Genomic DNA, 13,455 nt, shown 5'->3' with positions numbered 1-13,455 from the left:
TTCAGAACAATGACATTTATCTGATATGGTAGGAGAAACATCAATTTCATGTAAGCTAGGTTAGTTTTCTCCTTAGAGAAAATGAAGCTGTCCCTGAGATTTAGTTGGTCCAAGAGACTAAGGTTCAAACGAATGCTATAGCTTCCTGATCATTTTAGTATAAATATCCAGTCAAAAGAAGTAGTTGCTGAATAGGCAACCCACTTGGAAAATATGGAGTCAGAGAGTTGTGCCCAATTTAATCAGTGCTACAACTTTGCTAAATATTCTTTTCATACTACTAAGTAAACTTTTAAAAAAAAATTAAATGTTAGCTAATCTAGCATTAATATGTTCCAATCGTGAGGCTGAACCAACAAACTATCCTGAAAAAGGCCTGAAACAAAAAAAATCTAAATTTGTAATCTATGCATAATTTTTTTGTTTTTCACAAATGTATGTATTCTTAGATTATCATGTTAGGCCTATCAGTCTTAGTAAATGAACTCTGAAAATAGTTTTACTTAAGCTATTCATTTAAATTAACTATTTTACAGACCTTTCTGTTTATACTCTACTGTGAGTATTCAAATGAAATGGATAATGGTAAGAGAGATGGATATCTGTTTTTAAAAGCTTTGCTATCTTTACTATAAATTGGTTCCCCAAAGTACTGAAATCTTAAGTTTTTGTTTTGTTGATCATTTTTTTCTCTCTTATATACACCAACTATTCTGCCTATAAAATTTTTACTTCTATGGGTTATAATCATTCTGCAGTTTTATGCCTATACATTTTCTCAGAGAAATATACAGAAAGTTAGATTTACTTAAAGATATGTACATTTATATACCTTTACAAATGAAACATTTTAATATTTAAATTTTTAAAAAGATTTTCACATATATAGATGAAATATACCTAGAACTCATTAGATGAAAAACTTAACTTTTGTCATTAGAACTGGAACTAATATACGCAATATACAGGGATCAAGTAGGTTCCTTTCAGAGTGTTTAATAAACATGATTGTTTCCATGAAAAAGTAATGTTAAACTCCTTAAACATTATGCCAAATTCTGGCAAGATATTTCATCCTTGAGGAACCCTCTGGGATAAAGTCTGTCTCATCATAACAAACAAAGAATTTCTAAGAATACTGACCATTTCCTTGGCTAAGATCAGAGAGTACTACTTTCAGTGGATTCAAACTTTCCTTTAAGAAAAAAAAAGTGTTCTAAATACTTCATAGATAGACCCTCCAGCTACTAGGAATGGTACAGACTTGAAAAGCAGGAAGGAAACACATCTACTCTCTTATATAAGTAAGGTACAAACTTTTGATTAGTCAATTCCTTAAGTAATCAGCTATGTTTAAAATTAGTTACAAACTACAAATGGCCAAAAAAAATCTGCATCTAATATATAGTGCTAACTATGGGGAAAAAATAGCAGTTATGTCCTTCCTTGATCCCTGGTCACTCATGATTTACGAGCCTTTCCTTTTAATTAGATATTAACATTTATTATATTATCATTTACATATTATTTAGTAGCATTTATGCAAAAAAACTTACACTATTATTGTCCAAAGATATTTTACTAAAACTAATGGAATAAAATAAAAACTAAAAAGACACTTTAAAATTTCTTTAAAGGGATAAAAATCTGCTCTGTTTTCTCCATCACCATTTGCACTTCATGTTTCAAATAATTATACAGCCCATGATTCACATGAAAGCTAAATTTTTAAAATTTACAATTAAATACATGCATTGTCTTTTGAGTAAAAAATTCCAAGGAGACAGTTAAGGAAAACAACTAACTTTTGATATCATTGGATCATAATAAATGCTAATATCACTTCCTGGTTGAACCCCACTGTCAACTCGAACCTAGGAGAAAGAGAAAGAAAAAAAAAAGCAATGAAAATCATTCCACATTCTGTAGATCTTTTTAAACAGGCCAAATTGTAGGCAAGTTAAAAAAGTAAACATCCCTTTTATGCAGAATACTTTAAATTTTCTCCCTATTTTAAGGGAAAACGCCCATTTATTATTTACTCTGAATTAACATTTCTCCTTTAAGGAAAAGACAAATGCAATCTAAAGCTACTTATTAGCCAAATCACTTTTGATCTTTGAAAATACAGTAGAAGAAATTGCTTTGTTTTCACTCAAAGAAAGAACATAGGGACCAGCACAATACATGCACATAACAAAATGCTTTTATAAAGTACACAGAATTCTAGAATGCATTTATAATTATTTGTTGGTGTCTTCTACCTGCACCCTGGCATGAGCTGCCCCTTCTAAAGCACATTCCCCACTGTACCCTTCTGAGAGCTCCAATGGAGACACGACTAAGGCACATTCAGCAGGAACTTTAGAGTGCTGCTTATCAGCTTATCAGCTTATTATAGGAATACAAGTCCTGTGGCTTTCATGTCTGTAACACTTTCTTTTTCTGCTTCACCCTCTCAACTGTAAAATACTTTTTTTTTTTCTGTTGCTGTTGTTCCCCTGAGGCTTTAATGTTTACACAGCTTTATCCGTGGCTTTGCTTTGTAAGGACATAGCCCCAATTAAAGCTCTGATTCTGCAATTTTCATGAGAGAGAGAAAAAAAAACCAGCAGAAGTTCAAAAAATTCTTTTGAAGAACTTGATTGCTGTTAACCAGCCAACAAGTTAGTTAGTCTATCTCTGATTCTTGTTTTCATCTCTCTGTTTGATTTCATCAATGTGGCACTAAGGTTAGCCACATAAAACTTTTAAAATGAGCAGTTGCTGGGGAATAAATATTTATTAAATTGTTGCTGGTGAGTTTGGGAATGTGAAGTATTTTAAAGCTAATCAAAATATTCAACACTGAAAGACATTCCAGGGATTTTGAGGACAGAGGAATTCGATGGAAGTTACTAGAACAGCAGGACTTTGATACACCACATTATAAAGGGGGTGGGTAAAGAAGACTAGAAGCTCACATAGATCTTCACCTGTGGGAAGAAACCTTTCTAATAAACAGCAGCTCGTCTGTCTGCAGCAAGGCAGAAAAAGGTCAACACAGCGGCTGTTAGGCCTTTAATATTTTAATTTAGTCAATTATCAAGGGATCACATGTAGAACCTCTTGTCTAGGGTACTCACATGAGGGTAGGATGATGGCTTTATTATACAAATGACACCAAATTATAAACTAACAGGTTTAATTCCTTTTTTAAAACTATGTATCACTATAAATGTCTAAAAGATAATATAAAAACATATACATTATATTCTAATGCCTATTCTTGCAAAAATAGAGAAAAATATTATGTATGCCAATGCCCACATTTACCTAAAATGCAAACTAAAATGCATTTTAATTACAATATAACATAGTATGAAAATACAATTTCATTATGCTTGAAGAAGGTAAAATCAGAGTTCAACTAAATGCATATTAATATAATAAATATTGAGCAATGGGAATAATTTTGAAAATAATGAATACCACATTATTCCAATGCTTAAATTTCTTCAACATGCAACATCTCAACTTGGTAATATAACCCCGAAGCTATTACTAAGTCTTAAATTTTCTTGGTCATATGACAAAATGGGCAAAGAAATAATCTTGTGTGATCTTTAAAACGACAGTGTTCTCAAAGGTGAAGATAAAATTAGAGGTATCAAAGTAAATCAAAAATTATCTCTTTGACTTTAACTTCAAATTATATTATTAATGTTCAAGATAAATTCATTCTCAAAATTTCATTTTCTATACTTTAATAAAAATAAAATGGATCACAAAGATTATGAATGACAAAGGATTATAAAATATAGCTTAATTTTAGATGAGATTACTCAATGACAATAAGAAGTCCCATAATGACCTGCCCAAAGAATCTCTAAAGTATAAATTAATATAGGCAGATGTCATGTTATTTCAGTGATAGATATAGTAAACCCAACAGGTTGAAGAGTAATAAAAATAATTACTACTCACATTTAAACATATGCAGTGGTTATGGGGGGGGGAGAAACAGCATTTTGTTTTCTTTTTGACAGTTCTCTGGTGGTAAAAGTAACCCATTTTGCAGAATAGAAAACTATCTCAAAGCATGAAATGGCTTGCCTAAGACTGATCAGTAAGTAAGGAGTAAAAAGGGATTGAAACTTGGATCTTCTAATACCAAGTCCTATGATCTCTCTACTATACCATAATATCTTTTTTGTAAAGTTAAAACAAATCCACACGACAGTGAAATAACCAAAGCTACATAAATTAGGCATCAAATATTACAAAATGAAAACTCCAATATATTTAGAGCAATTTCAGAGCAAAACAAAAGCTCACATTGAAAATATGACTTTTCAAAACAATTCTGGGACCAGAAACCTAAAATCAAATCTGCAACTTTGATCCAGAAATAAAGACTGTGTTTGAAAAAGAACATGAAACAAAATTTATGAAAGCCCAATTAATTCCAGAAAGTATATGTGCTAATGTCCCCCAAAAGAACCAAAATGATCAAGTCAAAAAAAGAGCTGATATATTTTTAATAAGGTAGAGAAAAAAAAAAACCAAGAAAAAGAGAAGAAAAAGAAGAAAACACCCCAGCAACTCCATATGAGATCCTCAAACCATTGCTCCAAAACCTCTGGCATAATTAAAAATTTCTTTCTTCAGTACCAGAGATAGACTACGTGAAGCTATCAGGCATCTCCCACCCTTCATTTTCAATTCACCTCTCCCCCTAAGCACAACTCCCAGCCCGCCATGTCTACCTGACAAGTGACAGCCCAATCTGATTAAATGCTTGCAAGGGAGGGGACTTGTGGGCTTCCATGACAGGCCAAAAGTGATCACCATGGAGATACATAATTACAGCTGTCAACGCATCTACTGTCCTGCTGGCATCAATTTGATTGCTCCCAGCAATAATGATAGACAAAGCTTAGTGTGCACTCTCCTGCACCCAATCACTTTATCTATTCCTTGGTCCATTTAGCTGACATGCAACATTCACACAAGCAAATAACAGCAGTAAGCAGAACATTTAAGGCATTTTAATTGTTTTTTCTTTCTATGGATGGCTCACAAGCGCAAATGTTATTACATAAAACTCCTGCTGCAGCATTAATTGAAGAAAGATTTGGTGGGACAAAGACTGTAGGGGGTATAGTTTGTCCATTATCACTTGTACTTTCAACAGGTCTCACGTTTGAAAATTGCAAATTGCAAAAACTTGCAAGGGCAAAATGTTTGACATCCTGTTAGCTCTTACAACATGGTGAAAACTTCTAACTAGTAGAGTAATCATTGTAAATTCTTATTTAATACTTTTTTTGTTTGATTAAAAAAATGTTTAGATATGTCCTTATGACACTTATTTTCTTAACTACTATTTAATGTCATATAATGCCAGTTAAATCTTTACCATTTTTTTCTGCCTTTGGGCTTTGAACACAGCATGAAGCTCCCAAGCCTCAAAAGGGTCAAGTCCCTTTTGAAAGCACATAGGCAAAAACAATTTAAAAAGTGAAATATATCATATATCCAATAACATCTTCAAATTTAGCATTCTTCCTGTAATATTTCACAATGTTCCATTCAAGTAATCAGAATGAGTAATCATATTCACAGATGGTACAGCCTTGGCATTCCACAAGTTGACAGTGTCATATATATGCACTTATTATTTTGACTACACTGATTATAAATTCTTGTTCTTTTTGTGCAGCAAAATATATTTAAGAAACAGTTATTCAGCACAGACAATAGTATATATAGTGAGTGTGTATATATAGTATGTGTGTACACACACACAACTAAACAATCACCTTTCTTTAACTGCAGCAAATGACATTTATTCTCTCAATGCTATAAAGCTTAAAAAAAAATGAGCACACTCTATTTCCCTAACACAGTTACACAGTTGATTTGGAATTTGATCATTTCTTAATTACTACAAGTATATATGGTTTAAAGAAATATGTGATAAAAATAAATTATAACACAAAGATGACCATAACTAGTTTCTCATATTTATTGCCTCTAGATGGTAAAACATTTTTTAAAAGTAAAATATCTTTACTCAGAATGCCTCTTCACTTTGCTAGCACAGGGCAAAGTTTAACTTGTTTCCATAATCCAAACCCTCGGCCTTTAAATCTCTTCAATATGGTTTTAAGTGCTCATTCAATATTAAAACTTGAATGACTTACACCAGGAAGATATAATGGCTCTTCATACTGAGACAATTTGCCAATGGAAGGTAAACCAAAAGACTTGTAGGGATCCTAAAAATTCAAACAGAGGAAAGCAGTACATTAGTTGAAGTAGAGGAAGTAAGGTTTTAGCATTATAAATTAGAACCTCTTCCAGTAACATTTTTAAACTATGGTATTTTCTGAATGATTCATTCCAGAGCTCTGTTGTCTTATATATGACATATGAATGAATATGACATATTATATATGACTTAAAGGTTCATGAAAAACTAAAGAGAATTATGATGGATAGGGATCCATATTAGTCTGATCTTACTTTGCTGAAATGGGTAAATTTTGAGTATCCTAAAACTTACATGAGACACATTCTAAAAAACTAAAACCTAAATATTCACCAATACAGATACAAGTTCAGGGTAAGCACAGTAATTGCATCAAATATATTTGTTTTTATGAAAAAATCAACAAGTTAACTCATACATGGAAACATTTCAACAATTCACACAAGACCAAAAAAGTAAGACTGTATATTATAATATATACTCACTTATACAGTTTTATAATTAGCAAAATAAATGTCAAATATGTTCAGTATCACAACAAGAAAGAAAGGAACAATGATAGCAACTAAAATATGTCAAATATTAAAAGGGACAGTAAACAAACGAAGGAATAAAGATGCCCAAAAGTACTGAATATACCATTTGTTATTTTAAAAACAACATACATTATCAGTGCTTTACATTTCAAAGGAAAGGCTTTGATTTCTACAAGGAGAAAACAGAACAACGTTGTTATATTCCTATATTTAATAATGAATGGATAAGTATTTTAAACATAGAATTCCTAATCTTTGTTTCAGATAAGTAGAACCTCCTTCCAAAGAATGTAAGAAAAGAATGCAGTTGGCAAACTAAGAATTTTTTGTTGAACATTAAATTAATAATTCATACATGTTTTGGTAATTTGTTTTTTTAAAAACCCTACAAAGTAAAAAGTTATCAAGGTATGAAAGTAGATTAAGAAAGCAGTTTTTTAGTTTAACATTTTTAATTAATTGCTACTTATTAAAAAGAACATAATTGACAAGCATAGCATTAAATTTTAGGGGAAATTTTTAAGTGAATATTTAAAATATATTTAACACCCACAAAAAATAATAAAATAATAAAATAAAATAAAATATATTTCACATATACCTGGGAAAGTATTTTAAATCACATCTATAAGGATATCCATAATGTTGTAAAACTAAAATATTTTATTTAATTCCAGCTAAATAAGATGTAATAGGTACTTTATTATCTATGAAAGCAACAGACGACTCACGTCCATTAAATTTAAAAATACTTTTAATTAACATATACAAAACATTTCAATAAATATCCTTGGCCAATCCTGGCACATACAATCAAATACATGACTCAAGTTCTAAAATTTGAGTTGATTTTGGTGTTTATTTGTAACTGGTATAGAACTAATATCCTTTTACCCAACACAACTCATTTTACCTCAGCATAAACTCGACATTCAATTGCCCAGCCGTTGATGGGAATATCAGCTTGTTTGTGTCTAAGAGGGTAACCCTTAGCAACACGGATCATTTCTTGGACTAGGTCCAGGCCAGTAATGCATTCAGTGACGGGATGTTCAACCTACAAGGTCAAGAACTGTCAGTCAATAGGTTCCTTTAAAAAAAAAAAGTAAACAAATAAATGAGGAAATTTGCAAACCCAAGTGAAAATAAGGTTAATTACACTTAATAGTTCATTCTCCTTGACCAAAAAACATATAATAAAATACCTTCTCAATAGAGGAAAAGGGAAAGAATCAGCAAAAGATAGTATGTTACAGAGTATGTAAAGCAAAAATCCAATTCTCAGAGGTATTTGTGAATAATATAAGGTACTTTTCTTTATACATATTAATGGTTGATAAATACAATTTTCAAATTTTAGTTTTAAAACAAACTTTTAAACTTTTCTAAGGCATATGTTTCAACGGAAACATTCAACTTAGTGATCAACCTATTCTGCTACACTTAACACGGCATCTACAGGGGAAGCTTATAATTTTCCAAAGAACTAGTCCATCCTAAACCTTACCCATGCATTGGCTTTCACTAACCTGTCCTGACAAGCAACCAGATTAGCGTAATCTTATATCAGCGCAGTGTAGCAGAAATGAACAGATGGATCTTTCTGATTTTTTTCCCTCCAGACTTATCTGGGTAATGCTTAGCATGCACAATAACTGAGCAAAAGCAGTAAAATCCACTCTGCTCTCTCAGCAAAATGCTCCTAACTGCTTAAGATAATGCTGTCACTGGATACCCTGCCATTCCACACTAAAAAACAAAAGGGTATGTTCACACTATGTAGGCATAGCAGCAGAGACATATCAATACAAATAAGAATACATTTAGAATATTAAACAATTAAAGCTGTTTATGTAATTCATGATAATCTATGAAAAAGAAAAAATATAACAAAGCTTCAATTAAAACTTGGCTAGAACTGATGAATTTACTCTAGATTTTAAAAGAGTTAGATATCTTTTCAAAAACAATTTTGCAGTGAATTATTTAAAAAGGATATTCCAGGGGGCAGCCAGGTAGTGCAGTGGATAAAGCACCAGCCCTGGATTCAGGAGGACCTAAGTTCAAATCTGGCCTCAGAAACTTGACACTCACTAGCTGTGTGACCCTGGGCAAGTCATTTAACCCTCACTGCCCCCCCACACACACAAAGGGTATTCCTCTTTCACTAACTTTTGATACAAGGAAAGGTCTATGAACAAACTAGCTTGCTACTATACTAGTGAAAAGACAAGAATCCATGATTAAAATAATCTTTTCTTTTTTTTTTTTGGCGGGGTAATGGGGATTAAGTGACTTGCCCAGGGTCACACAGCTAGTAAGTGTCAAGTGTCTGAGGCTGGATTTGAACTCAAGCACTCCTGAATCCAGGGCCGGTGCTTTATCCACTGCGCCACCTAGCCACCCCGATTAAAATAATCTTAATGTTTATGTTGGATAGGCAATACGACATTGTTTTTAAAAAGCTTTACAAAAAAAAAAAAAGACCACATTCATGATTATCTTTGTGAGTCTGTATACAGTTTCCAACAATTCTTTTAAGATATTTTGACACCAAAATGTCACAAATCATCTAAATAGACAAATGTCTATTCTTTGAAAGATAAACATGGCATTGAATAATTTTATTATGTAGCTTAAGAATACACTTGGGGGGGGGCAGCTAGATGGTGCAGTGGTAAAGCGCTGACCCTGGATTCAGGAGTACCTGGGTTCAAATCTGACCTCAGACACTTGACACTTACTAGCTGTGTGACCCTGAGCAAGTCACTTAACCCTCATTGCCCTGCAAAACAAACAAACAAAAACAAAAACAAAAACAAAAACAAGAATACACTTGTAAGACTAAATATTTTTACAATAAAACATCAGGATCTACATTTTAAGTATAAATGGTAACTAACAGTAATTCATTGAAACATACTTGAAAATGGCAATATTACTTGAAATAGTAATTTAATATAAACTGCTATATTCACTCTAGAGTTAGAAAAAGAGACTTCTCTAGTAAAACTTAATTTACTATTTAAAAATTATTTGGCAATAATACACACCTCTTATTCAGATTTTGAATATAAATTCATCTTTCCCAAAATCACCACATAATTTCATTGGCAAATCAACAGTTTAGATTTCATTTATGGGGCCAAAATTTAGTTGCCTAATATCAAGTCTGACCCTATAGCAAATCAATAATATAACAGAAGAGTAAGTGGTACATAAGAACCTATTTAAACTAAATATCAACAGGTATTTATTTTATAATCCAAAGACTTAATTGTGTAGGGTAGTATAATTCTCCATTATGGAATCTTAGGTCAGGGTCAACCTTGAATCATCCCTTTCACTCATTCACATATCTAATACATTTCCAAAGCTACTTCGCCCACATTTGCTCTGTAAGGTTCACTTTTCTCCATTCACACAGACATAATCCTAATTCAGGACCCATCTCTTCTAATGTGGATTACTGAAATAGCTTTCTAGCTGGCCTCCTATGCCTTACAGCTCTCCTCACTCCAATCCATCTTCAGTTGGCAGTCAAGGTGATTTTCCTAAAGTATAGGTTTGACTTTGTCAAACCCATACTCACTGAGCTATCTCCAAGATGTAATATAAACTCTACTGTTTGGCATCTAAAGATCTTAATTCCGTTCAATTCATTTCACTCTGAATCATTTCAAGTGAGTCTTTGAAGGTTCCTTTGAAACCATCCTCTGTATAATTTCTAATGGCACAAGAGAATTACATAAAATGTATATATCATAACTTAAGTCATTCCTCCTCAGATTTTTAATCTCTATGACCCCAAAAAGAGGGGGTTTCTTTACATATTTTTGGTACATATATTTGTACATCTTCAGTTAGTTATTGTTTTCTTGGGTTTTTAACTGCTTAGGACCAATCCCTCTCTTAATCTACTCTCCCCATTCCCTGAGGCTTCTCCCCTTTTCCCCTTTCCTTTCAATTTCCCTGTTTAGAGAAATGTAGTTCTATACCCAATACTGTGTTTGTGTTATTATTACACTAGTATCTCTAAGAACATGCTTTAGAGGAGACATATGGACCATCTCTCCATATTTAAACAGATAATCTTTGTTTATTTAGTTCATTATCATTGTCTATTCATGTTTACCTTTTTATATTTCCCTTAACACTTATAGTTGAACTTTGAAGTTCCTACAGAGCTCTGATCTTTTCATCAAGAATGCTTGGAAACCTACTATTTCTTTAAAAGTTATATTTTTCTTCTGCAGGATTATATTCAGTATTCTTATTCCATTCTTTATTAGCAACTCTTCTTGGCTTCAACTCCACAAAACAACACCCTTCCACCCTGGGATAAACTAAATCTTATCACTCCAAAGATGGACTCAGGTTTTGTTATTGTTTTCCTTCTAAATTCATTTTCCTCTATGGAGTACAGAAAACTAAACTCCTCCCATAGTCTTCCTTTATAGAAAGAGCTCACAACCTTCCTGGCAACTCCAAACTACATCAACAGCTCTGTTTAAATTCAAGTCCATAGAATAAATGACACTGTGCTGGGTTACTACCTGCCAACACTAGATTTTTCAGCTTTCTTTTGGGTATTGAGTTTTCCCCATTAGACTCTAAGTGTTTTGAGGGCAGGAACTATCTCTCTTTCTTCTTTTAATCCCCAGTGCTTAAGACAGAGCCTAGCATATAATAAGCACTTAATGAATATTTAACTGAACTGATCTGTAGAATTATAATCCTAACCTAATTGAATTAAATGAGAGTGAGTGACTTTGCTGTTTAGCCTACTTCAAGTTAATTAGATTGTAACCACACCTGGCTGGCCCTTAAGGAGGTATCCTTCTCAGAAGCTAAGGATTTTGAACTAACTTCATATCACCTTCAAGTCCAGTGAACCAGTGGATTTGGATGATGCCTACCAATTAACCTGAAGCAGTGTGTAAGGACCACCTCTGCTCCAGACCTATAAAAAGCTTCCACATTCAGTTTGAGGAAGTTTTGTGATTGAAGCAGGCTCGTGGCAGAGGACTTGAGGAAGAACCCGACCAGGATGGAACTCTAGGCTAGGCCAGATAGGCCTTTTCTTAACTCCATGTGTTCTTTTTTTCTAATACCTAGTATGCTTTTAATAAATGCTTAATGCCCAAAGACTGGTGCTAAAGCTTCTAATTTAGGACGACCACACAATTAGATTTTAAACACCACAGTTTCTAAGTTATAGGCAGTAAGCCTTTATATTTTTCATTGTAGAATATAATATTCCAACCTCTCTTATCCTTTTGACTAGTGGCTGTTAAGTCCTATGTGATACTGTTTTTAACTATTCAGTACTTGAATTCTTTATTTCTGGTTTCCTTGTAATATTTTTTTTCCTTTGTCTTAGAAGCTCTGGATTTGGGCCATAATGTTCTAGAGCGTTTTTATTTGATGGTTTCTTTCAGGAAATGGAGTTAATTCTATGTCTACCTTACCCACTGGTTCTCAGGATATCTAGGCAGTTTTTTTTTTATAATTTCTGCAAATATGATAACTGGACTTTTTCTGTTTGGATCATGGCTTTTGGTTAGGAAAATTATTATTAAAATTTTTCTATTTGATTTGTTTTCCAGGTCAGTTGTTTTTACTATGAGACATTTTATATTGTCTTCTATTATTCTATAAGTCTTTGACTTTCTTTTAATATTCCTTGTGGCCTCATGAAATTATGGGTTTCTATATGGTCAATTCTATTTTCAAGGAGATGATTGCTTGAGCAATATTTTGTTAATTCCCCTTCCAATTCCTTCTTCCATCGTTCTCATTTTTTCCCATTTTTTTTCTCAAGCATTCTCATTTCATTTACAAAGAGATTTTTTAAAACTTTTTTTTCTTTTACTATTTTTTTTATTGCTTCATATCTTCCAGAAATTTTAGCTGAATTTGCACCAGAGGTGTTTTTCTTTGAGAATTTGCTTATTGATGTTTTGGAGTCTCTTCTTCTGAATTTGTGTCCTTAATGTCCTTGTGACCAACTCCAGAAGGATTCATTTTTGGTTTTCTTCCAAACAGCAAACTATTTCTTTCCAGTCTACTTTTCAACTTTCAACTTGATATTAGGGCAAGGCTCAGTGTAGTGCTGGGATGAAGATCTAGAATGTCTATAGCTGCTTCTTTGGAACTCAGGGATAGCTCAGGCTGGGAAACTGCAAGTTTTCAGTGATCTCAAAGTGGTAGAATTCAGGGCAAAGCATGACTGCTGCTCCCCTGGTCAGAGATCTGCAAGTTCCTGACCTAGGTTTGGTTTTTAAAAATAGCAGACCGCTATGAGACTCTACCAGTATCCACCATATGGGAAGCTTAGCTGGTTCAGATTAACAGAAATGCAAGCTCACATTTGGTTTAAGATTTCTACCCTAGTTTTAACTCTGCAGATTGTGTTAGAAGATCTGATTGACTCCTGGAGTCGCTTTGCATTTGAGGTTGCACCTCTCAACCTAAGGCCTATTCCTTACCTGGGAACACCATCCTTAGGGCAAGGTTGCCATCTCAGCCCACCCTGGATCAGTGACCCCAAACTAGATAATGAGTGTTAAATCTTCCAACTGAAAATGATCATAGATGGTGCCCAGGGTTGGCCGGGTACACAGTCTCTCCCTGGCCACCATAGTGCTCCAAGCAAGTGCA

The 13,455-nt window shown here is 33.2% G+C and overlaps 1 protein-coding gene across 1 annotated transcript in view; it reads right to left on the bottom strand.

Annotated features, from left to right (window-relative positions):
* PCCA (propionyl-CoA carboxylase subunit alpha) overlaps positions 1-13,455 on the bottom strand; it is a 496,164-nt gene that overhangs the window by 262,892 nt on the left and 219,817 nt on the right. Inside the window, 3 exon segments of the mRNA XM_043998838.1 lie at positions 1,806-1,874; positions 6,189-6,263; positions 7,706-7,849. Coding sequence (XP_043854773.1) covers positions 1,806-1,874; positions 6,189-6,263; positions 7,706-7,849 — 288 coding nt within the window.

This window comes from Dromiciops gliroides, chromosome 3 (genome assembly GCF_019393635.1).
Source record: "Dromiciops gliroides isolate mDroGli1 chromosome 3, mDroGli1.pri, whole genome shotgun sequence".
Lineage (NCBI taxonomy): Eukaryota > Metazoa > Chordata > Mammalia > Microbiotheria > Microbiotheriidae > Dromiciops > Dromiciops gliroides.
Note: the sequence above shows the minus strand (reverse complement) of the source record. Positions and strands in the feature narration are given on the sequence as shown.